Raw genomic sequence first — 27,192 nt, forward strand, 5'->3', positions numbered from 1 at the left:
TGTCCCACTATTTTAATGGCAGGTTAGTACATTGGCAGTCAAAACAGCAAGAAGCCTTCCCACTAACTGTGGAAACAGATCGCTACTGGCACTACAAAAGAGCCTGCCAGCATTTGGCACGATGACAATGAACAAAGCACTGCCAACTGCCCTTTCCTTAACCATGAAAGAATTGAAAACATCATCTTCTTCTATTTTACCAGTGGATTTACCAAAGAAAATGGCTAGAAAATTGTTTTCAGTATTTACAGGTGTTTCATTACAGAATTCTAACAAAACTAGAAAAAAAAATTTATTTTTCATACCTTTCTTTTGGCTACATCTAAAACACACTGTATTTTGTTAGATTGTTGCTTTAGGTAATAATAAAATTTTAAGGTGCCCTGACTTCATCATACTCAACTGGAAAATTATCCTCATCTCTTTGGAACTATACCACTGGCTGTGTTTTCTTCAGGGGGATCTATTTTGATTTTTAATGCGATTTATCCAGATGAAGGAATATGTAATTATCTTTTATTTGGAAGAAAAGAAATAAGGGAAGACAGTTCTCCATCAGCTAAAACTTCTGGGGTATCTGAGATTTATAGCTCTCACTAGGAGCAGGGTTTGCTAATGAAGCTTTTGAAGCCACAGTGGCAGTGTCTGATTGTAATTGCTGAAAGGTGACTCTTGAAGAGCTTTATTTGCACTAATCAACACCACGTTGTGCCTCAAAGCTAGAGTTCCCTTAGAAGCACTGTCCCTACTGAGTTATTCTGCAATAACTAAACAGGCTTTTCTGTTTACTTCTGTTTTTCAGAAGCAAAAACTTATCTATGTTTTTCAATTGGATCCTTTGGAGTTGCACTCCAAACCTGTGGTGCAGTTAAAATGTCATAATTTCTTTCTAACACTTTCCTCTGGCATTCCCAACCCTTTCTCTTCTGGTGCCAGAGCCAAAGGGACCATCTGCAAAACTATAAATGTAAAATACCCATGGGCTCAGGGGTGGTCTGGGAGTATCAAACCTGTTAGATGTAGAGTCACAGTCATTTCTTATCTTCCTGATGGTGGCCATTTGGAAACACTACATTCAGTGCTGAACTCAGCTGGACAGTGTTAGAGAGTGATTCTGCTTCACAGCTGAAGCAGAATTCTGTGCTTCCTTTATGCTTAGTTTCCAGCAAACTGTACAATTGTTTTCCTGTAAAGAGGAAACACCTGAAATCGGTACATGTGTGAGCATCTCAGTTACCAAGGTGAGCTTACTGTTCATGCTTCATGGGGACTCTTGATCCACTAGCAGCCACCATATCACCAAATGCATTTTCAGAAAAATAATGTTGATGCCATAGAAAAAAAATGCAAGAACTCACCCCAAACTTGCCACCAGTATGTAGTTTTGGGCTTGTTTTATCATCTTGGAATAAACTGTTCTAGCTTTGTTCTAAATTTCTTTCAGAGCAGTTTGCTGTGCAGTCCATGCTGTCACATCACAGAAATTCCCCTATTTTACAAAGTCCTCACCCATTGACACAGAGCTCACTGAATTGTTCTAATGCTTATTAACACGAGGCAGTTGTGGAGCTCAGCACACAGCACTGTCACGGCGTCCAGCTCTCCAGTCTCTGCAGGCCAGTTACCAGAGAGAATCTGTGCTTGTGCCACATTTGTGAAAGGAGTATCTCTACAGCTCCATTTGAAGGCATTTTGAGCTGTGTGAAGTCCTGGTCTGATGGATCATAATATCACCTTCAATGCACACAACACTGCACGAAGAACAACATCATTAAGTGAAAGGCAGGAGCCACAGTGAGATGACTTTTGTTTGTAATGATGCTAGGTTTGGGGGTTTAGTACTGTTGCTGTGGCAGCCTAAGGCAATTACAGATGTTGCCTTAACAAACAGACCGTTCCTGCATAGACCCATTCCCTGGATGTGTATAGTGCCTGTGGGAGGCTGTCACTGAAGCCAATTATAGAAAAATATTGAAAAGTCTGTAAAGGTGTCTGGCAAGTGAGAAATAAATCGCACCTGTCATTTATTACTCAATCCCGCTAGCAAATCATAATCCTCAGTCATCACCACCTTGGACTTTATAACGCGGGAAGGATCTAGCTACGAAGAGCAAGGATTGCACATCACTCTGGGGACCGTGATTAGTCCAAGCCTTAAGTAAATGAGTTTGGCTCTGTCAGTTCAGTCAAAACTCTAAAGCCACTAAGCACGGCTGGCACACGCTGTCCCCGCCGGCGCTCCGCCCGCGACAGCGGCTTAGCGGAGCGAGCCCCCGGGCTGAGTTACGACTCCTCCCGCAGACAGGGTGAAGCCTTCGGCCGAGGCTCAGCTCATCGGCCAGACGCTGCTGAGGAGCCGTCTCCCCAGAAAAAAACACAGAAAGCAAGCGCTACAGCAAAGAAAGAGGCTTTTGCAAGAAATTAACACCTTCTCAAGGGTGGGACAAAACACACACGGGTCTCAGCCACCCGGACCGGATTTACAGAAGCGTGTGTGACCTCTGTAAGGCAAAGGTGCTGCCTGTGTCTGCTGGGCACTGCCTGAGCAAGGGATAAGGGACACTCACGGGGGTCCCCCACGTCGCCCTGGCTCGTTCTTTCCTTCCGCCCACTTCAGAGCATTCCTCCCACCTGGCCGCATTACCAAGACTCGGTTTTGGAAAGGCTTTTAGACACAAACTACCAAATACAACATTATGATACTTGGGCACTAGTTGCTGCCTTGTGTTATGTCTCTCAGCCCTGGAGAAATATTAAGGCAGCAGAGAATACTTGGAGTTATTTGGCCTGGAGATCACAATTCAGAGTTAGTTTTAACTCCCTTAAGACATAGTCCTGTCAGGTCATTGCCACATGAATTTTCAGAACAGCAAAGCCTTCCCTTGCTCATGTAAGTATACAAATAACTTATTTTGGTCATAGATTAAGCATTTCTCATGGGTACAATTTTACACTGGACTCTAACTAAAACCAATCTCAGAGGAATTAACACTTTGAGGCTCGCTGAAGGTCATATGTAATCAAGATCTGAGGCAAAAAGAAGGGGATGCTTGTCTAAACCAAACAGAAATTTGATTAGCCTCGAAATCCTTCCAACTACTGGGGCCAAGGCCTTTCCTAGTAGGCAAAGGAGGCTCCTGATGTAAGTCAGAGTAACAAACCCCTTCCAAAGCTGACATGCAAAAGGTGCAGGTTCATTTGAGTGTTTCTAGGTCTAATGGCAATAATTGGAAATAATTTTAAGATTTCAAAACTTCGGAACAAAATCAACCCAAAAAAATTCAGTCGAAAGATTTAGAGCCACAGATGCTGAAGCCATATGACTTTAGGAGGTACTTAGTTGTCATTAGAAACATCTCATCCACATGATTGCTCACAATCAAGTAGTCCAATTTCAGGTAAGAAAAAAAACCCTCAAAATCTGTTGCATTTTAAATTCAATCTGCTGGTTTTGGCTGGTGGTTTTTGTGTACATGGAACTGGCAGAATGAGGAAGGAGTGGACTCAATCAATCAGTAGGTCTTTTTTTTCATTTGAATGCTCAGGGAATTGTCATCACCAACGGTAAAGTCTAAATGCCACTTAGCTGAGATTTATGTGGATGAATTATGAACCTCCTTTTCTCAAAGTTGTGGTATGTTCAATCTATGTCCAGAAGACATTGATTGTATTTTTTCTCACCTTTCTCCTCAAAATGCAAAAAGTTTTGATTTTCCACAGAATGTAAAATCAAACATCCCTTCACTCCTGACCTACATTTGCTGCAGGTCATTTAATTATGAATGAAAATGCCACTTTGTTTATATGAGTTCAATTTATGACAGAGATTAAGTTATGAAATTTGTTCTCCTGGCATCCTATTAATACTGCTCTGCTGTAAAATTCCTCGGGCAACAGGCAAAATAATGACTTAAAACTGCAAAGGGATAATTACCTAACAATGCAGGCATTTTGAAGATAGACGTAACTCTGGATTTGAAAATACAATTTTTAGGACATTATCCTTTATATAAAAGGGTGTGAAACACTTAGAATTACCTTAATTTATTTTCATGACATTTTGGTTTAGAGCCAATCAATTCCTAGTACATTAAAGTAAATTTTGTCATTATTCAATAATAGGATTTAGCTATTCAGAGCAATTTTCTTAACCTTTAATTTTGAAAAGGTAAGTCTTCAAATCTTGGCAAAATTAACTTTGTGTCATGATGAAACATTTTGATGTATACAGTGCCTTTATCGCATATGGTATGCCAAGATGCTTTAATGAATGAAAAAAGAGCAAATTCAGCACTTCCCATCAAATTCCAGCTGAAAGGCAGCTGTGCATGTGCAGAGGAGCCAAGTCTTCACTGATGCAAGGCCATGGAAGAGGTTTCTTCTGAAGCATCTCTAAAGCAGATGTCATAAACTACCTCTAAATCTTAAGTGGACACAATTTATGAATTTACTTGATTTAGCTCCCTCCCCTTTCAAATGGAAGTAAACAAAACTTCTCTCTGCTTAGTGATAATCCACACAGTTCAGGATCATGAAATTTCCTAAGCGTCCCTTTATAGGCAACACCTGATATAGAAATAGCTCAAGAGATAAATACAAGAATGGAGCGAGTTAAACTCCTGGGAAAAGTTCTTTAATATAGTGCTTTTCCCCTGGTCAGTTCTCCAAGGCCAAGAGTGCCAGAGGGGACACCCTGCCCTCTCTACACATGGATCCAGTTCCTCACTGGCCTGGTAATTCACTGTCACTAAAGAGGACCCCATCAATATGTGAACATTGTTACTCATGAAGATTCACAAGCCCACAGAAAACAGTTCACTAAAAACCTACTTTCTGGTGTTCCAGGTACACAGAGCAAAACAACTTGAACCAAACAGGCAGCCTGGAGAAAGTTTTCCATGTTTTTCTTATTCCAACTCTAAAGTTGCAAGATTCTAGACATGTAAGGTGCTTAACTGTCACTTCCCCACACAGCTCCAAAAGAGACATGACTTACTGGGACACTTATGGTCAGAGCTCACGTTGTTTTCAGAGAAACATCACCCTTGTGTTTTTCCTCCCCTGTAAGCAAAGCAAGACTACTGTCAGGATCCTGTCAGGACAGCCTTTCACAAATGAAAAACATCAATCAAATGAGCACCAAAGGAAACCCATACAGGTGTTTCTCCTTGGACACAAACACATGGGAGATGACAACCCCGCAAATCGGAACACAGAAACAAAAATCAATTGCCTCCTGAAAGTGTTTTCTGCCTCTTTTTCCAAGACATGCAAACTTTGAAACTAAAGGCTAACTGGGAACACACATCCCTGCCCCCCTTATAGCTGGCCTTATGATGATTTCTGAGAGAATCTAAGCATCGCATTTAGAGAGCATGACTATAGATTACTGTAATAAATGTCAAAACAATGAAGTTTGCCCCTGATTCTGTCTTTGCTTTCCTAGTTAAAATTTTTAACAGATACTACTAGCAATTTCTGAAAATAAATGTAATGATTCCCCCACAATCAAAATAATTTTCTATCTCCATCAAGTGAGTGTAAAAGAAGGGTGAAAGCACTGTCTTTCAGCAAGAAGATAGCAGTTTTCCCCTCTAGCCTCCTAGCATACTCCATCACCCTGAAAAGATTTCAGATGCTCAAAAGCCATTACAGAGCACACCCAGACAGGATTTACAGGGGTTTAATTCCTCATGCACTCCAGATGTTGTTCTGAGTGTAAATTAGTTTATAAAAGCTAGCAAACATTGTCCTTCCAGGCAAAAACATCCATAGCGCCCGTAACATTTAGATACAGTCAGGCATATTAAAGAAGTGATGACATATGGATTTATTAAAACAAACAGTTTGTAATTTGTCATTACTGCCTTCCTACTGAAAAAATAGCCTGGGAATGAAAGTTCAGGATTTGCATAGGGACAGATAACTAACACATATTAGCTAACACACGTACAGATGTCTTGGATCCAAACTGGTAACATCATGTGTGGCACGGCATCCTTGTTTCTTGTTAACTCTAAACATGGACTTTTAAAACAAATCTGCCTCACTGGTCCTTTGTTCCCTTCCTATTAAGTAAATGCAGCTTTTATCTGTGCAGAATCTCACTTTGATAATATTAATTACAAAAGGAAGCAGCTGAAGTAGGTATAAAAATTCCAATCATTTACAGAAGGCATCTCTGAAAAGCAAACAAAAAAAGATGCTACTGAACTGGGCCTTCCAAGTGAAAACAACTGAGAGCAGAATAGACAAAGCCTCTGTGGAAAGTTCTGTACAAAGAAGGTAGGTTCTTAGCTATCTGCGTGCTACATGAATTTTCCAAGAGGAGATTTACACAAAACAACGTTTATCACCTGGGCAGAAGGAGATGAGGCTTTTCAGTGACCTTTACCCAACAAGGCATACTCTTACTGTTTTACACCCAATGGAGAAATGCCTTCATTGTATTCCATTTCTTTAAAAATTTGAACATCAAAGTAGTCCTCTTAGCTATTAAACAATTTAAAAAAGAGGGCAAACCCCCTCATATCTTTAATATCACCTGTTCAATTTACTATTAATTAATGAATAAACACTACAGGAAAAAAATCAGCACAAAAACTTTTCATTTTAGGCAGATCAGCTTTGCAAACATTTTTCAGTACAATCCATCAGAGAGAGAGGACAGTTGACTGCAAAAGGCTGAGGTGTGTGAATGGTGGATACCAGAGCGCCAGCAAGCACAGCCAGCTTGTAAAGACAGCGCAATCTCTCCCTAGGTCCCTGTCCCCTGCTCCCCAGATTTAGAGCTGATAAGCCACCTTAGCAATGATCTCCACTCCAGTAGCTCACAGCAGCTTCTTTAAAGCTTCTTCAATGCGTGTGCATGCACAGGAGAGTGTGCACACACCCACACACACCCCAGTGTCCTACAGTGTCACCAAGAGGACCTGGAACACACCAGTGCCTCCTTTAACTGCAACAGAGTGCCACTTACTAGGACCACGCAATGAAAGCCTGGCTGACAGCTCAGCTCAGCAGAAATTGATGGTATTGCTGTAATGGAGTTATCAGTGACAAATACCTCCTATGCAACTTCCAGGTCACACTCACTTAAGCAATGATAAATGAGCGTGAAACACTGTTAGCACAAAACAAGATCATAAATACTCAATCCTGAGCTTAAAAAACCCAACCATTTTAGACAGCTGTTGCATCTTGCAGTCTCCATGATTTTATGGATGTTCTCACTCTTGTCACAGAGGTGCCACGAAACAGCAAAAGATGACTTTATGTGGATATTTTTTAAAAAAATTAAAAAAAAAATTAAAAAAAAAAAGAAAAAACTCAAGTCATCCATCCAGAGCAAACATTGCATCACCCTATGCTGGCTAATATGCAATTACCTCAGTGAACCTGAAAGAGTTTGTAACAGCTTTTGGAATCCCAAGGTCTGACATCCATCTGTCCATCCTTCTGTCATAAAAAGCTGCTCAGGATGAGAGGATGCAGACTGTGAATGTAAACATGAAAAGTTGTGAAATTCAGGTGTCTGGGATTCCTCTGTCCAAACACTGACACAGGTGGGAAAGCAATGGAGAAAACCAGGAAAAATTCATGGTGAAGTAGCCCTTGGAACTGTGCTTTACCCTCAGGGTTATCTCCACAGGCTACAGTTGCTTTTAAGAATTAACCAAGTCTATTCCTGAGGGTGTTTGCTGATTACAGTGAGATCAGGGACAGCTTGGGACAGACTGGCAGCTGCTTCTGCACTGCAGCAGCACAATGGGAGCACCTTCTGCCTCCCCTGCACCTGGGATTTCCAAGGTACAACATGAAGAGCATCAACCCTTCTCTCTCTCACCAGTTGTCACGCAATCAAAGCCCGCCACCCCTAGCTCATCCAGCAGCCAGCCAAACACCGCTCGTGAAAATGGGATCCCTTTGGCCATTTCCATGAGCAGAGTTATCTGGAAGCTCCCTCTGCTCAGACATGACCCACCTGCTCATTCCTGCTCCCCTAGACATGTCTGTTGGTCACCATCTTTGCTTCCGTTGCTCCTGTTTGATGTCTGAAATCCTTCAGTATCAACACTGCAAACTCCACAAGTACAGCTACATATAAAGCCTTAGGAGCAATCAATATTTTTATCCTAATTTCCTGTAATGCTAAAAAAAATAATTCCTTACTGATTTAAAACAATATTTTGGAAAAAGTTTGAAATGGTTTATTTAGAGGATCTCAGCCCCACTCTTATACACCATAAAAACCCTTACACAACATGTTAATTATTGATATATTTTAGGGGGTTATTTGCTTTTATTTAGTGACATTTCCTTCATGAAGTTCAATGAATAATCCAACATCTACTTGCTTATCAAAAGCTTGGGAAAATCAGAATATCTGCATATGGCCATACACATGGATGAAGGCTCACACTCACACTGACACCCTTCCACTTTACAGTAGCTAACTGTGTTTTACATTGCTATGCAGACAGAAGCAACCACCACAATACTGTGCAGGAAGAACAAATTTCCTAGCTCTGTGTTATGTGTCAATTTACTGCTGGAACTATCTGCAGTATTATGCCCTGTGCATTCAAATGTGCTGGAATTCTTCCGTCCTGGAAAATATAGTAAGTGACAAATAACACAACATGGCTTCAGTCAGAATTTTTTAATTGTATTCCTACAAAATTATGTAAACATTAGCATACAGATTCAGAAAAATCAATACAATATAATGGTGCATAAACTGTAAGTTTAGAAGAATGTCAGGAACACTTCAACAGTTTATAAATTAATATATACAGTATTGGATACTCCTCATGGGATAAGGAAACCTCAAAACGGAGCAATTTAGGTGCAAGAGCTGTAGAACAACCAAAGTGCTCAGACACCAAACTTGACTATGAGGCAACATTGCAATCGACATGACTGCCTGTTGTTGTTTCATATTAAGCATTCAATTTAGCTGCTATAAAGTATAAAACAAAAGTTTCAGTAGGAAGTTTATTTTTATTGGAAATCATATAGCAAACATCCCAAAAATAATAAAAAAAATCCCAAACTCAGAATACTCCATCACCAGGTTTCTGCAAGAGTGAAACTGAAGCTTACTAGGCTGCACAAGGAGATCATTGCCATCTCCATTCCACACTACTTCCCCCAGAGCACCGAAGGCATCGCCAGCTAAAGGAAACATTTTGGGGAGGCTGGAAATGGGGAGTGGTGGGTGGGGAGGTAAAGAAAGATGTAGAGCACATATTGGGCTGACATGCTGCCATCTGGGCAGTTCAGCTTTTTACTGAATTAGAACATCATGGGGATGTAACACCACTGTTAACTAATTCTGGGCTATTTTGCTTTAAAAAAAAACCAAAACAAACAACAACAACAACAACATAATCTTCAGCCTTCCTGTGATCAAAATCCTATTCAAAGCATTCTTACAATGTTGCCTTTTACAAGATCACACCATAGAATCCAGGACATACCACTCTTTTTCAGACAACACATGAAATGGAAAAGGAGTTATTTTCCTTTGTTCCTGTCCATACAAGCATAATTCACAAGAGAAAAAAGGATGGTAAACATATCCTAATGAATGATCTCAAACAAAAGGCATTCTTCCCCATATTAGAAAATGATCAGTATCACTGAAACTACAGACTGCATAAAAAGACTAGGATTATCCTGGAAGCACTTAACACTGCAAGAATTCTTTTAACTGCATAACTATAATATGATCATCAGAGAATCTCTCCAAGGTTAAATTTTTTTTTGTGTCTAGAGTTGAAGTAGAATTTCATTCCATCATATTTTGGTACATTTCTCATACCTGACCAATCACTTCTCACAATGACAATATTGCACTAATGAAGCAGTATTTATATGTAATAAAGGGGAGGTAATTTCTAGCCATCTAAAGCTTTTTGTTGTATTTTTTTCCAGTTGTTTAGGAACAAATTCTGTTCATCTCTTCTATACAAGATCCTGAGTAGTAAGGTGAAAAAGGTTTGGCTGATAGCACCAGTTTTCCATCACTTGTCATAATTCACAGGGTTTATCTACCATCAGCAATGCATCTAGAAGCACTATCATACTTGAACCTAAATGCCCAAATAAGAGCTAATAAAACAGTTACTCCTATTATCAGAATCTGAGCCAACACTGAAACACCAGGAACAGGAGAAAAGATTTCTGCTAAATCTGAAGACACAGGTTGCAAACACAGAAAAAACCCTGAAATTCTAGCCAAAATCTTTTCCTTATAATGGATGGGGGTGGAGAAAACTACAGCTGGTGGGAAGAACAGGAAGAAACCTCTGTGTCCACCACTTCCCAAGGAACACACCTGCAAGCTGTCCACTTACAATTAATGCCAAGGTACAGCAACCTGAAGGTGTTTATAAATGACCCAGACCCTTTCTTGCTGCTTCCCCCAGAGCAGATCAAGCAGTGAGTGATTTATTCTAAGCCAGACTGCCAACATCTTCCAGCATTTAATTACCATGGTGTGTTTGAGGCTTGGAGAGTTTTACCTGACATAACTCAAAAGGGTTCATTGATGATGAAACTTAGGTCACTACATTTCCTGCTGCAGTTTTTACTTGTATTGCTAACTCATAATAGCAACTACAACAGACAAAAAAATCTAACACAGAAGAGGTTAAACTTAGGAATCTGGGCTGAAACTTAAACTGGGCTTAAACAACGAATAGACAAAAGTCTCACTGGATTTGCCCTGTACATATACCTGAAAAAGTTTTATCACAGATGTATCTGCAGTTTTGTGTAAACTATTAATGTACTACAGCAACACTAATTTGGTATTCACAGATAGTAAAAGCACGGGTTTTACACGTTTTGCCAACTCTTCACTGTTGTTCCCATGTCTAAAATGACACAGGCAGAAACTCATAATAGACCTCACGTTCTTATCTGTAGCCTGCAGACTTTCCTCCCACTGATATGTGATTTGTTTCCTCACTCACATATCCCATGGGGATCTTGTACTCGCACACATGCATTCTGAGATAAGGGAGAACTGATATGACAATACAAACACAACTAGCAGACCTTAACTCAAATATTGCCAGCAGCACTGAACCTTGAGAAACTTCCAATAGACTAACGTGTCTAAGACCTTGTTCAATGTGGTAACAGATAGCACCAACAAAATGGTATTGAAGAGTTGCATGTGAAAATCTTTCCCTCTGCTTCCAGCTTTGGTCTCATTTCTCATTTTCCCACTCTCGTTGTTTTTTCTCTACTTCTTTATGCTAACTTTTATGTCTAATTTGGTAAAGATCGTGCAGTTGTGAAATGCATTCTTAGCTCCCCCAGAACTTTTCTATTTTTAACCATTTATTAAAAAAATAAATTAGACCCAGGACATTTTAAGTTAAATAAATGAGAACTTTGGTAAGAACACTGATGGTACCTTGGCACTCTTAAGGATTATGACAATTTTCAGCAAGAACAATCATTAAAATGCTTCTAACATCATCTGAGGAGTTACATGGTTGTCTGTACTCCAGCTCTAAGCCTCCATGAGAAATCTACACAAGAGCTCTGAAAAATAAAGGCAAAAGAGTACAGGAGAAATCTGAAGTTTTTCAGCAATCTGGAGTGAAACATACATGTGTACCAAAATATTCTACTTAACAAAGTACAATGCAAACCAGACTTACCAAAGAATTTTTTTTCTGCACACACATGAACAAGGTTTTCATTTATGAAACCATCAAACAAATAAATCTCATCTCTCAAAGGTGTTTGTGGGTTTTTTTGTTTGGGTGTTATACATAACTACTAATGCAATTGATATAAACTAAGCCAGCTCATTCATTATGTCCAGCAACTCACACAATATACCAGTGGGAGGAGATAAACATTATTCTGACCAAATACATTTATTTTAATCTTCAAAAGACAACCCCTTCTCTTCATCCTCCTCATCATCAGTAGAATCTGCATAGGACTCAATGGTGTTGTATATGAAAGAATACAGCTTGACATCTGGTCCTGAAGTAGAACAGTTTCTGCATTGCTCGTTGTAGTATCTCAGCAACAGCCTATAAATGTCCCCTTCAAAAACCAAAAAGAAATCATTAAATACCATGTAAGAACATGCTAAATGAGCAATGTATGATTGTAAAGGAAGGTTAGAAATGCACATGCACAGAGACAGTGGCTAGGAACATGTCTAAATGAGCAGTGACAGAGGAGGACTGTGTAATGGGAACGTCTGCAGGTTGTTCAGGACATAGGAAGGGCTCCCTCAGCTTCCTGCACAAGCTATCCTAACATGAGGCTTGCATGCACATTACTTACAAATGTGTTGCCAACTACCCACTTTTGTGCTTCTGGCTCAGAAATTAAGACACGTAACAATTACAGTAGGACAATGGATACACTGCATTTCTTGTATTGCAACTGGATAACATGTCAGACCACTCTTGCAGGATCAAGACAGAACCACTAGAAGACAAATTTATATCAAGAATGCCTAAGCAGTTTTTGCCTTTTCAAAGCATTACTGAGTTACATCAATAGCTTTTGCAAATCTTCTACCTACCACATGTATCTGTATTTTTAAATTCTACAGCATGATTCCTAAGTGAATCAGAAAGGCATCTAGAAGTCTTCTAACTGATTAGCACTGTGCAGTAGATCCTGAATCAGAAGAGCTCCCCATTCTGAAAACAGGTACAAATAAACCCAGACCCATTTGCTTGTGTTCAGGACTTCGTGGCAAGAATTTGTAGTGGAACATTTCTACTTATAGAGACAGTTATGACTCTTCTGTGCACACAAAGATTTTTTTTTGCTCACCGATAGTTTGGCCCTTCTCACAGAGAAAAGTATGCATGCTGTAAATGTCCCGCATCAGCTCCACATCTCCAAAGGTAAAATAAACGATATCACGTCCAGCCTCAGCAGCTGCCAATATCTGAATTAAGGCTGAAACGATGAAAAAAGATTACACAAGAACAAAGGATAAAACAATCTGCTGAAGGAAAAAACACAGTTTAAGTTTACAGCAAGCAACCATAGCATCCATTTCCACGTGGATGCTGCAAAGCAGTACAAACAATGGATAGATAAGTATTACTTCCATTTCTTAAATAAAGAATGCTGGGCACTGCAGGTCAAGTGTTGAAGCATTCTGCTAGAGCTGTTAGTGACATCCACCCTTACTTCTGGATAAACAGTGTGCTTAAAACTGAGAGGGGTTTATTTTGGTCCATGTCTGCCCTCAAGCAGCATGTAGCCATTAATTAGCCAATAAATGCCTGTGGCAGCAGAAGGCAACAGAGCAGCACCTTCCATCCTGGTTTGAGCTGCCCATAGAGCCACAGACAGTGGCGTAAAAAGCATCCATGAGCACTTGGCAACTTCCACTCTGTGCCACCTATAAGAAGGAATGGGGCCAAACCTTTCACTAGGTAGGCTATGCAAAGTGAGAGCTGACCCAGCTTTTAGCTCCAAGAGAACTATGATTCTGCAGCCTTTTCCAGCATAATTTAAGGTGCCCATCATACCTACAGTAGAAGTATGCAGCATGGAATACCATGGCTTATTCTGACCTGTGAGGGGTGATGTCAGCAATGCCATTCATGTTATTTAACTTCCAGCTTTCTGTCAAACTCATTGGCCCAAGCTGCATCCCAAGTTCTGCAAACAGCTAACATTAAATACTGACATACTTTGTTCCTCTATATGCAAAAGAAAGAAAAAGGTTTCTGATCTTGGAAACAGTTTTTTGAGGATTCACCTTGAGAAATCATCTGGACTATTGATCAGTAGTGCTGCTGAGCCAAGCTAATGACCCACTGCAACTGGAGAAAAGTAGCTCTGGTCCACTTCTCACCCAGCTCCTGACTTTTCTGCAGCTCTCTGGTGCTCACCAGACATCACTGTGCCAATTCCATTCACCAAACTGGCAGCAAAGTCATAGATGAAGAATAAAAGCTAATTGTTTTCTGCTAGAACAGCAGCTGAATTGGTAGAATGAAGGGTTTGCTAAGAGCCAGAGCTGAGACAAGGGAGGGCACCAGACCACAGAGCCAGGAACAACAAAGGGGGAGAAGAAATAGTGAGGGGGAGAAGAAAACCAGGACCCTTTTAGGCAGTACCAAACTGAGAAGAGTGCAGCTTGTTCACCAGCCAGCACTGCCATGCTGGAGTGCCACAGAGGCATCAATCACAGGTTCATTTCAGGGAACTACAACAGTCCAAACAATGGACCCCAGCAACTATTTCATCTGCTGCAGCCTGTCTTACTTCAGAGCCTGATATTAATTCTTCCTTTTTCTACCCGGTAAGTAGAGTTAATTAAAACGTGATTAATACTGTCTTTACAAAGATTAATTTAAAATAAAACAGTGTACATAGTGCATTACCACCAGCTAGTGGAAACTAAATAGAAAGCTGTTCAGAGCTCAGCTCAAGAATCTTTCACATTTTTAAACAGAGACCTATTAAAACACTATATTCCCTAATCAAAAAACCCTCCTCTTGTAAACTCATAGCCAAAATTATAAATTACATGATTCACATGTGAAATTAATCTTAATCTTGGAATGATATTTTAATTAAACTACTGAACCAGATGTGGATTTAGTAAAGCTTCAGTAGTTCAGCTTTTAAAGAGTCTAATTAACTATCTTGCATAGGGGAACAGAACCTAATGAATCTTATTATTCATTCCAAACAAACAGTGTAGTTTCACTTTACAAGATACTAAAAATATCCTACTGTTTATTTTGAACTGCTATGGATCTTATGAAACAAGGATCAAAATTTCTGTCAAGAATCAGACTTCACAATCTTCTGGACATAAGTGATACACAATACCATGGGAAATTTCCATGCTGCTGATACAGAAAGAAGCATCACAGGAAGAGCAACAGAGCCTGTGGTACTGGGGTCTGAAGGGATCTGAGCTCTCTTGCCCCTTGCACCCAGCTGATGTGAGCCCACTTCACTTCTGGACTGGCACCTGAAGCAATGGCTGTACTGACATCCCTTCTTCTACATTATAAAAACAGACATGGGATATTACAGGTCAGATCCAAGATCTTATGCAAACTGAAGTATTTATTAAACCTTCCTAACATAAATCAAGTATGCTCAGATCCTATAGTAAATACTAGTTCTGATATTGATAAGATATGCATTTGGCAGCCTATTTTATCTAATGGAAGTCAAAAATTCCTGGCTGCCAGGAACTCAATGAGCATTGAGAAAAAAATAGATGCTTTAGGAATTAAGCACATTAACAAAGAAATGAAGCTGGTAGCCTGATGACTGATTCACTGTAGCAACCTAAAGCTGTTCTGGAAAGCAAATTTTAAATACTCTCCAAATGCTTGGAAACAACAACAACAAAAAAGTAGATTTCTTTTTAGGATTATATGAACCAGGGTATGAATTTATATGTCAGGATCCATCAGTTCTTGAATTGATGGAAAAGGTCTTAAATGAATGTAGGCATGTGGTATCTGCTGCATTATAAATACTCTAATTAAATATAAAAGAACATGAGAAAGTGAGTGATATATCAGGCAAGTCAGCAAAGAAAGCAGCATGACTGAGTGACTGGAAACCTCTCTGGCATACAGCAATATATTAAGGAGTAAAACTAAACATTAACCATTGCCAGCAAATTTGTTAAGCCTTGCAAATTACCAGGTACTTTAAACAGCTTTGCAGAGATATGAATTTCAGGCAGAATCTAAAAAGACTGCTCCAGAAAGGTCAACAGATTTATATGACTGACAACTGCAATGAACATGTTCTTCCGTGAACTAAAGCTGCATGTTTGTGTTTTGGAAGGTTTCAGTGCTACAAGTCCTTGAAAACCCAGCATTTCACCATCATGTGCTCGCCCCAAACTTTAAACTTGAAAATATCATAAAAGTCTAAAGCACAAAGAATAGAGTAGAATGCTCTTGTTTTGTTTAAGGCCACATTACTCATGGCCTAAAGATCAGCACTAATGAACCAATTCTATAGAATGCCATTTCTTGGCAGAAATGTATTAATTAGAACAAAAGCAAAAAATGTACTTGAACAAAAACATATGGCTCAGGATCAAAGTGTAAGTTATTTGATGAAACTGAACATTAACTAATTGCTACTATTCACCTTTTAATCGGGAGTCCCCTCCAAAGGCACCACATCCCCAGTTTCCCGTGGCTATTGCAGAGAGGTGTTGAGGTGGAACGTTGGGTCGAGAGAAACCACAGTAGGCCTGCAGGCACACGAGAGTCAGAGATGATTTGAGAGGCAACCTCAAACAATAAAATGATAACCAAAATCAGGATTGTCTTCTGGCAATACCAAATTCAAACTACTTCAATACACCATGAGTCTTCCTTTAAATTCAACATCAATAACAAAAAAAATTAAGGCAGGAAGACTTTTGCCTTATTGGGACTCATGTTAAAAACTAAGATACAGGTCCTGAGTCCCAGGCATTTCATCACAGCTAGAGGGAAATTTTCAGGAGAGCCTGAACAGAAAATGAACTCAATACTTAAAATTTTCTTTAAATACCAATCAGTACTCATAAAAAAACATCAGCCAAACCAACACACCTTATAAATGTTGCAGTGATCTACCATAATTTATTTTAAAAATCCAAACCAAATCAATACACTCAAAATTGTAGGCAGATCATAAATACACCGATGCAGGTAATTAGAATTTTGTATTAAGATATCAGTGAAGTTTACAAACTGTACTTAACTGTCTTTTTTAGGGCTAATTTCATTACCAACCATGAAGAAACAAGCTGATGAATGTTACTTTAGTCAAGATGCTAAGGTTTCACAACTAATTTAAATTAGTCCTTCAGCACTGTACATCATTTCAAGAGGGCGTATTCCCTTTCCAGCTGAGAATTAGGGCAGTGTGTTCCTATAGCTGAATTTATTTAAAATATATCCTATAATATTCTATACCCTCCTGTACTGCAGAAAGAAGGAGGCTTTAACAACAGTAGCATTGAGCTCTTACATTCAACACCAAAGCTAAAGCAGAGGCCCACTGCATCTGTAAATGCAGACTCACACTAAGGAGACTCATCAGCACGTTTTGATGCCAAAAATTGGCACACTAGCAGAGTATACCTGAATTTGCATTCTTGTACTCCACTGCCCAGTAAAACAGCACTGCCACAGCTAGAACAGGCCACACACCTCTCACTACCTTATACTGGCCATGCAAGGCAGTAATTCTGCCCCATTAACCTTCTTATTAACTTAGAAGAATCTGCTTTGTGAACTGGAGACTGATTCCAGACGCAGCATGTCAGCAGATAAAATCTGTGCATGGGATAACAGCAAGGTCTTGAAAACACTGGCATAGGTTGAAAGCTAAGGTCTCATAACCATGAACAACTCACTGATGGCAATTACTAGTCCTTGTAAAAGTACAACCTTAAAAACTGGGAAAAGACTGCTTTAGCTTCAACAAAAGAGCAGCAGCAAACCAAGAAGAAAAACAAGCAACAGGAAGACCTCGGCTATGCAGATGATAAAGCACTTGCCACATCATGTTCCCAAACATGATGCAGCATGTAATCCAGGGCAGAGACCAAGGACTGGAAAACATCTCAAATATCTTACTTAAGAACAAGATCCCAAATTAAGGATGGCAGAGAAGAGAAAAAAATTATGTCCACCACAGTTCCAACTTCCCCTGTCAAAGACCTCTTCAGCCTGGCAACTTTGATGTGTGAGATTATCAAGGACCAGTGCAGTTTTGTACGCACGCAGCTGACTCAGGGCAGGGTCAAGGACTGACAACTTTGAATATACAATGATAATGATTAATAATGTGCAAGAATTATTAGCAGGAAGCATGCTAGTTTTGAATGTCAGCCCAGAAGCTTTGTTTAAAGGATTAAAACTGACCTGCACTGTCAGCCTTCTTGAAGACTGTAAGCTCTTGACTGGCATGTATACACACATATGAAATTACAGCAGCCCTTACAGCTAAGGTGAAAATAAAGGGCATTTATAAACAGGTGGATCTGATCTCAAGAAGACATGAATATGGGAAAAGGTAAACTCCCAGGAAATATGTCAATACCCCAAAAGCAAATAAGAAAGTGGAAGCAAAGCAACTGGCACCATATTTATGAACTGCCCCATGTTAAAACATGAGCCACCTCCTTTTCCACCTTGACTGCAAGGCTGAGTAGGATTCAACAGCACAAATCACAGGGAAAGAACTTAGACTCATCTTTTAGAATCATAGAATAGCTAGAGTTGGAAGGGACCTTAAAGATTACCTCATTCCAATGTGCCTGCCATGGGCTGGGATGCCATTCGCTAGCTCAGGTTGTTCAGGGCCCCATCCAACCTGGGACTGAACACTACCAGGGATGGGGCACCCACAGCTTCCTTTGGGAACCTGTTCCAGTGCCTCACCACCCTCACAGTAAGGAATTTCTTCCTAATACCTAATTTAAACCTGTCCTCTGTCAGCCTAAAACCACTGCCCCTTGTACTGTCACTGTCTGCCCATATTTAAAGTCCCTCTCACTTCTTTTTATAAGCCCCTTTAGGTACTGGAAGGATAAAATAAGGTCTCCTTGAAGTCTTTTCTTCTCCATGATGAGCAACCCCAACTCTCAGCCTGTCATTTGGAAGCAGGACAGGGACGAGTTAACAAAATGCATATCCAAGTTTCATTTCTATTTTTGAAAGTTATATAAAATACACCTTTGAATAGCACATCAAAGGACAAGAAATATATTTGACAATCTTTTCCTTTAACACTGGACAGAAAAACCCTGACATGTGAGACACAACTAAGCAAGAACTTCCTTAGATGAAGACAATCACAAAAATATTTGAAAAGGCTCTATAAACATTAGACTGCAGGCTGTTGTAAGAAGTTACTGGCCTTGTTGAGCTCTCTTCTAATTTTCTCTGGACCAAACTGATCAAGGAAACGTCTGAAGTGAAATGCATCTATAGCAACGATTTCAGTGTAGCGCCGCTGCCATTCATCCCTAAAATTGGAGGGGGGAAGAAAAGTAGATGACATTAGTTGTTTAACATCAGCCATACAACCCTGATTCAAAATGAGCAATTCCCTTCAGAGCCTCTCTGTTAGAAGCAGCTGAAAAGGTGAACTCATAACAGACAATGGAATACTTTTTCTTAGTGGGTTGGGAATGAAAGCAGAATCAGAAATGAGACAGGCCTCCCCATAAATTTAGAAATACTCTGGCTAGACTTTGGACATGAACGTGAAACAAATCTAATTACACAGCACTATTTATCAAGTATGTAGGAACACTGCAAGGTCAGTGTTTCTGTCTTCCTCCAACATTTAAATGAGAGTACACTGTGTATGCTTCTATACCAAATGAGAAATTTTGTATATACATGTAATGACATTGCTGGAGAAATAAATTCAAGAGCTCAGAGCTTTCTACTCAGATTCATGGTATTGATTCTTATTTTGCCACACATCAGCTGCACTGTGGCATCTGAGGTATCATTGTCAAACTTCTTGTGACATTGCAAACCATAGCTCAGTCAGTATCTTAACAAAAACGTGCATTAAATACATATATCTCTAAACTGTAAAAGATGTTGGTCTAAGAACCAACAGGTACCACTTATTAGCATTAGTATGGCATTACCAATGAGACAACTTTCTTAGCTTGTTGGCTCTACTGAAGAGAGAACGTCAAGCAAATATCATATTAAGGCAAATGTTAGGAAAGACTTGAAAGTACCAAGTTTTCAAATTTCTAACATTTATTTCTTCCTTCACTTAAAATACTTCTGTGGAACTTTACCTAGGGGTCTTATCTTCGTGGCTCCTGGCCCAGCGGTAAGTCTCTGCATAGCCTGTGTACTCACTGTACTGCTCAGTACCTGAAACAAATGATTTTCCAGATCACATATAAAATATGTACATTTTTTTTTCACTTGGCAAATCTTTGATAAGAATCACTGCTTCTCCAAATGAACATGCAGCTCTCAGAAGCAATGGGAATCAGACAATTTGAATTTGCACCACAAATAAAAGTTTTCCATGTAAAGCTCCCTTCCCACAGGCGATGAGCAGCACCCGCCACAGAACATTACGAGTGCAGATCTACATATGCTGCCCGGTTTATAATGAGAAGTGGTAAGCACCAACAAGCTATCTCTGTAAAAGCACAAAGGCCCAAAAAAACACAGTCTGAACATACTTGGCTGCTCTTGAAAAAGTTATCTTGGAAAGTATGAAAGGCTGTCAGAAAGCAGTTCCTTAAGGCCACCAGTAATTTTAGCTACTATGCTCTGCTATACCAACTCCCTTTCAAAGGTTTATCCCAAGACAAAGAAAGAGTGTATCTTAACTGAGAAGAAGGACCATAACCTTTCTAAAAGACTGCCTTTCACCTCATTTTATAGAGCTTCAGGACCTTGCTTCAAAACGTGGGCATTGCACAAATGCTTCAGAGAAATACCCTTGAAGAAATGCCACAAAATCACACCTTTCCCCCCGTTCTGAGCCCACAACATCTGAGTTTCAGAAGTAATCACAGAATGGTCTGGGTTGGAAGGGAGCCCCAAGGATTGAGTCCAACTCTTCAGTGAACTCACGACCTTGGTGTTACGGGCACTCTGCTCTGACCAGCTGAGCTGACTTGTTTGGAGGTTCATGCAGGTATAGCTCGGCACAATTATAAACAGTAAGAGTAAGAAGAGAACTGTTAAGCAACCCCCTAATTTGTGCCACCAGCTATGCCTATACATAGAATGGGGAAAAACAGGTTTTAAAGAAATGCAAGCTGACAGCACAAAGCATCTGATTACTAAGATAAGAATACTGCCTAACTATTGCACAGATCAGCAATACTCTGAGAATACTGATGTTTATATTTAATCTAAGTTTTCCAATCCCTAAATAAAAATGCAATTGAAGTTGAACAATCAGAAACATAAAACTATTAACTTTAAACCTCACTGACAAGGAAATTTGAATGCTTACCTCCATAGGAAACAAGCTGTTAAAAACTGTATACAATGATGCATATACGTCAAGATATTTTCCCCATTTCCCCATATTGATTTTAACTGACAAGACTTATCAATGCTCATTTAACTCATCTGCCCTGTTACCCACTCATTATTTATTTGGTCTAGAAGATTAGTCATTGTGAGGGCACACAAATCTCACTCAAGACTATTTTGAAAAGTTGCTATGCAAAATGAGTGGGATGGTAAGAGATTCCTCACTGAGTTCACATCCTGATCAAAAAATTGTCTGAAAAATGTGGGTAAGAAAATATGCCTCTGTATTCACACACATCCATGCCCTCAGACAAAGGACAAGCACAAGCAGCTTCCATATTCAGAAATCAGTCTTCTAATTGAATTCCAGGCTATCAGCCTTCACTAAGACTTTTCCTGACGTGAGTAAAAGTCAGTTCTCTTGATATGCTTGGTAAAAGTGTCTGAGCACAGAGCAAGAAAAGACAGATAAGGGAAGAATGTGACTCTTTTGAGAGCTCTCTTTGGAAGACAACCTAGCAGAACTTCCAGCTTGAAAAAGGAACCATTTCCTTTGGTGTCTAAGATAGGGAAAGAAAACTCTAGGTCATTGAGATATTGCAGCAGGATAGTTTAAATGATAAAGTATTAGGCTGGCTTTTTCAAGGTTCATTGTTTTTGTTAATTTTCAGGGAAGTGTAATGTCTGACAACAAAAGCACCAGGAAACAAACAAACAAGGAAATACACACACATACACACATATATCTATAAAAAAAAATCAATACCAGAGAAACTCAAGGAAATCACACAGACTCTAAAGTCATGTCCCAGAAACCCGAAGTTAATGAAAATCAATGAGTTTTCATAAGTGAAGCTCTGGAAATTTGTCAGACAAAAATGATTATTCGACTGGCAACACTTCTGCCTGTGAACTACTGGGACACAAACTTCTGTTGCTGGGAGAACAGAAGCAGTATGGGATAAGCTGGATACATTAATGTTTCTGGTGAATCTTTCTTCTTCCCATAAAAAAATATAGAGGTGAAAATAAGGCAAATCACAAATAAAGTTCCACCAGAACTTTAAAAACAAGCTACAAAACCTAGAAAAGCCTACCTAAAGTCAAAAGAATGTATGTACAAGAACCATTCAAAAATCCATCCTTTGTGAGACTGGTAAAAGTCACAGCATCAGACAAATTGGAAATTGTCAAGTGTTGGTGTTTATGGGACCTCACCAATTTAAACAGATTCGTAATTCTTACTAAAAACAAACATACCTTTCTCAGACTCCATAGTCTAGCTTTACAATTGCATATGATCTGCACAGCATTATAATGTTTCCAGGGATAGGAAAACATCCCACCATAGTGTTCCTCTGGTATTTCTAATGAGGTTGAAATTATACCCCTGAAGAGGCAGGACCACTAGCACTAAATAAAAAGTAGATGTGAAAATTGCAAGTGTTTAGTTTTGTAGTCACCAACATAGAGGCACATTTAGTGCCATAAGTGAGAGGAAGGTCCTTCTTTCCCTTTCAATCAGTTCTTCCAATCCTTATCTTGTACCACCATTAGTCTTTGGCTCTCCCAACACTAGCACAATCAGCCTGCTAAATCCAGCTGAAAACCAATTTTCCTCTCTGAGTAAATTTGCAGCCAAACCAATTACCTCATCTCATCTCATTTGCTGCCTGATTAATGTGGTCAGAAGTCTCCAAAACTGCCCTACTAAGATGCAGTCCTGACTGGCCATTGATAGATCTGTAGATTTAAAGCAAACAAGGAACACAGTTTCATCTGCTCTTAACAGTGCCCGAGGACATGTGAGCTCAAACAGGGGGAAAAAAAGAAAGAAAAAAATCTGAATGAAAACCACTCACACTTATTCACAGCTCTACCAGAAATGCAGCTGTGGGAATCTCTGGTGTTGCTGCTGACATTTCTGTGGTAGATGTCTGTGTTTAAGAACTCAAATGTATTGCATGACCAGTTTCATAGCCATTACAGCAGTGATCTTAAGCAGATACCGTGAAATCACAACAAATTTAATTTACCTCCCAATTTCTTGGGCTCCTCTGCAAATTTAAGCTACACAGTTCTACCCATTAGGCCGCTGAGTCAAGATGCATCACAAAGAATGTAATTTATCAAGAGGATCGTGACACAAAGGAGACTTGGCTAAGAACTAACGTGGAAAAGCTCCAGGGATTAAATAAAAATGATGGAATGGATATTTCCATTAGAGAAGAACTCCATATCCCAAATACTAATTGCAAAACACTGAAAGATAAAATATCAAGAAAGATAAAATGTTGCTGCAGCAGAAAAACATTCTCACCTTTACTTGTCCATGCCAAATCAATGCTTTTGTTTGCAGGCGAATAGAAGAAGGTCTTTCAAAACATTAATTTAGTGTTTCCCCCTAATCAGTTATTATTCAGACTGATAGCTGTGCTCTGTTTTTACCCTTCCCAAAAAAGTCTCTCCCAGAGGACAGTGCTTAAAATATGTTAATATAGTATCACATCCAAAATACAGAACAGAAGTCTCTGATGGCTAAGAACTTTTCTTCAGACTCATTTTTTAAAAATATAATCACAAAAGCCAATTTATCAAAAACTTTTCACAGAAAAGGCATTAATTCTGGCAGAGTGGAAAAACAAAATAAAACACTGTCTTGAAAAGATTACCAAGCATAAGACTGAAAACAAAAGATGCTTTGCCCAGTACAATCGATAACTCAGGAGAGAATAAGACCTGCAAGATTTAAGCTCAAATTTCTACTGTGTATGCATGTGAGAGAAAGAAGTGCTATTGATGGATTTTTCCAAGAAATGTGTTCTAATACCTACACAAACACTTGACTTCTGAGACAGCTTGGGTAACTAAACCCAACATTTTTGCTATAGCAGACTAAAAAATATTGTCTATTATAATATCTACCCAGAGGATCTCTCTGATCATATAAATATTTTTGTAGTTGCTTTTTAGTGTAAATAAAGTAGTATTACAGCATCATTTTATTTCTTCAGTCATGAAAAATGCTCATTCATGTATAGAACTGAGACATGCAGCATGACCTGGGCCGCTCCAGTTCTTAGCAGTGACATTTGGTTTTTGATGTTGTTTTAATCCAATGGATAATAAAACAATCCAAGCTCTATGACAGACTGGGAAGCAAAAGAAAAAACCCTTTCAGCTAAGCTCTGGCCAGACAGGATGTCTCCACACACAACCCCTCAGCAACACACCAAAGAAGCAGGTTGTTTTTGATGTAATTAGGAACTCATAACTAACTTACAAGCAACACAAACACATATGCGGAACTTACAAGATCAAAATCCTTCAGAGACAGTTCCTAGCTTTCTACCCTTTCCTAATGGATGCAGATTTTCTACTCTTCCACTTCCTCCCCTTTTAGGTAATCAGAAGGTAGCTCCTCTTCTTAAGAGTGTTCAATCCCGCTGATCACATCAAATGTTACAAATTCAGGAGAGGAACAAAACCCCCACATCCTTTAACATAAGAGAAGCAGTATCAGCTATTAGCTGGAAATTGTGGCTGTTACCTATATTGCCCATCAGCATTCTTTAGCTAAAGACACCAAGTACTCAAACATATTTACAGAGGATAAAATAAGTTCTTTTGCTTACTGTCACTTCTTTTTTCTCCTTTCACAAAACATCTTTGGAACAGTGTCCCTTGTGGTCTTAGGTAGGATGAAGTAGGAGGCTCTTTGTCAAATGAGTATCAACTTTTTCTTTTTTTTTTAATCCTTACAGCATTTAAACATACTAAACTTCAACTTGAAATGTATTTTGTATATATAAAACCAGAATTGGGTGTGAAACATTTTCTGCAGAGACTAACCTGTGATGATAAGACATTCATTGTGATCCAAGACTTCAGTGATGAGCCTTGATACAATCAGTTCTGGATTGATTAAAAACCGAATTTCTTCTTGTACTAGTCCTGCCCCAGTCACACCACCTCCAACAAAACGGTTTGCAAAATCAACCTACCAAAAATACATTCAGGAGGATTAGGATAGGATAAGGAAAAAAAAAATCCTTTCATTACCAAAGTAAATAAAATCCTGCACAAATTTCAATTATTGTGTGGAAATCTGCTGCTATCACTTAAAACTACAAGCAGAGAGACTGATTAACATAATCATGCCTCTCTCTTTTTTTCCATTCAGCTTCTCAGAAAACTTTTGACAAATGAGACATTACACAGCAAAGGAAATTTTGCATCTCAAACACTTGAAATCCAAGTTGTGTGGGTTTCCCTTGGAGAGGCACATATTTCAGAATAAAACACATTTCAGTATATGTAAAAGATGAAAACAGTATTCTTTTTAGGGACATTGAAAAATTATTAGTTTGCCCTTTGGAAAGCATTCTGCCCCAACTGTCTACACTGAAGTATCTTTAGATTAGCACTGCTCCTGTAACAGTTCTATACCCAAAAACCCCTCTAACGAACTCTTCTTGAAATGTACTAACAATCTCTTACGAATTGTCCTCGAAATGCACTTGAACAAGGCAAATCATTCCGACTCAAAAGGTTTCTGCTTGAAATAGAGAAGCCTTGGACTATTTTTTGCTGCAATTGTACATATTTTGCAAATTACATTTTCATACAGACAACAGTTTTAAAAGGAATTTGTTTATTCGATAAAGTAATGACTATTCACTCAACTGCTCACATAAATTTATAATTGTTAAGAGTTACTTCATCTTTCAGATGCTATTAGCTTCTTACTGGTTTTTATTAGGTAGCTGATGAGAGCACAGGTGCAGGAGGGGGACATGTTGTTGGGGTAACATGAACACCTGTGTAGATTACAAATTCACCCAGGAGGCAGAGTCCAAAGCACACCAAGAGACAGCCACTACAGCAGCATGTGTTTCTTTAGTCTACCCTGGAAATACCAACACATTTCAGTTTTTTTAAGGTTTGTTAAACTTGACTATGATAAAAAAAGTTCTATGAAAACCACTGAGATGTGCTGTGTGCCAGGGCCCCAAAGCACTGCGACTGGGCTGAGCAGCCTCCCCTGGGGCCCAAACCTTGTCCCACACAAACACCCACCCTGTCCTGGACCTCACCTGAGACACATGAGGTGTGGCCCCAGCCCAGCCCTGTGCTCTGCTGATGCCCACGTGCTCACCAGACATCTCTCACTGCCCCTGGTGCCCTGACTGACCACCTTGCCTTTGTCTGATGGCCATCAGCCATCAGCAGGAACTGTGATTGTCACCATCCCTGTCCCCTGAAGCTGGGGTCACTGTGGACTCCTGCACTGTTCTACCTTGGTCATCCTGCTCCCTGCTGGAGTGACTGCTCTTCATCTGAGCAGAGATATTTTGTTTGATAAGGCTTGAAATAGCCAAGAGGAAAAGTATCACATCCTAGGCAGTCCTCCCTTATATAGAGTGCAATACTAAGAGAAATGGTCATTATTGAGCAATTGCTGAGTTCTTCATAATTTCAGCACACATTTGAGTGCTCAAGTTTCATAAAGTTATGAGACATTTTAAAGTCTGAGCAAAAAGCATGGCAGAAAAAAATTCTCGTCTCCTTCCTCCTCTTCCAATGCAGTACTTGTCCCTGGCTAAAAAAAGTTCTAATTTTTACTCTTTTTTTTGTAAAAGAACTTTAGAAGGCAGACCATTTAAAAAAAAAAAAAAGGCAGAAAGCAAACAACTAATTTGAAAACTCAAACATGTTTCTTCCTATAGATACGGACAGGACATCCTCCTTATGAATTTTTTTTGCTGACTGCCTCCCAGACTGAAACAGTGGTGCTGGCAGCAGCAAGAAAGTCTCCTGGAGCACTGACCTGGTCACTGTCTGGGGCACAAAAATAATGTTTTTAAAATAAACTGAAACCCTTGACAAGTCATCAAGATTGCAGCCTGAATCTTTTGTCTTGTCAATCTTTGACCTGGCTTGAACCAGAAGACCTGAAGCTGTCCAGGACTTGTGATTTTCTGTCAGCCCTTTCTGTAACAGGTACACGTGCTACCTAGATGAGCTGGGGAACATTGACAGTATTAAGACAGCCCATGGAATTAATTTTGATGAGTTTTTTACACTGCATAATATCTTGTCACATAAGTCAATTGAGGATAAACAAGTAACTTTGTTAAGCTGGCAGACCATGAAAGTATGACAA

The 27,192-nt window shown here is 39.4% G+C and overlaps 1 protein-coding gene across 3 annotated transcripts in view; it reads right to left on the reverse strand.

The window, feature by feature from the left end:
• Positions 1-8,647: 8,647 nt before the first annotated feature.
• The window catches only part of PARG (poly(ADP-ribose) glycohydrolase), a 61,392-nt gene continuing 42,847 nt past the window's right edge, over positions 8,648-27,192 (reverse strand). For all 3 annotated transcript variants that reach the window (XM_066191571.1, XM_066191570.1, XM_066191572.1), the window contains exons 13-18: positions 24,879-25,026; positions 19,820-19,898; positions 18,913-19,021; positions 16,144-16,249; positions 12,826-12,954; positions 8,648-12,078 (exon numbers count right to left, since the gene is read on the reverse strand). In XM_066191571.1, the coding sequence (XP_066047668.1) occupies positions 11,909-12,078; positions 12,826-12,954; positions 16,144-16,249; positions 18,913-19,021; positions 19,820-19,898; positions 24,879-25,026 (741 nt within the window). In that variant the 3' untranslated portion in view covers positions 8,648-11,908. The remainder of the gene's footprint in view (positions 12,079-12,825; positions 12,955-16,143; positions 16,250-18,912; positions 19,022-19,819; positions 19,899-24,878; positions 25,027-27,192) is intronic.

This window comes from Chamaea fasciata, unplaced genomic scaffold (assembly GCF_029207755.1).
Source record: "Chamaea fasciata isolate MVZ Bird 193981 ecotype frontalis unplaced genomic scaffold, bChaFas1.0.hap1 SCAF_9, whole genome shotgun sequence".
NCBI classification, from domain to species: Eukaryota; Metazoa; Chordata; class Aves; order Passeriformes; family Sylviidae; genus Chamaea; species Chamaea fasciata.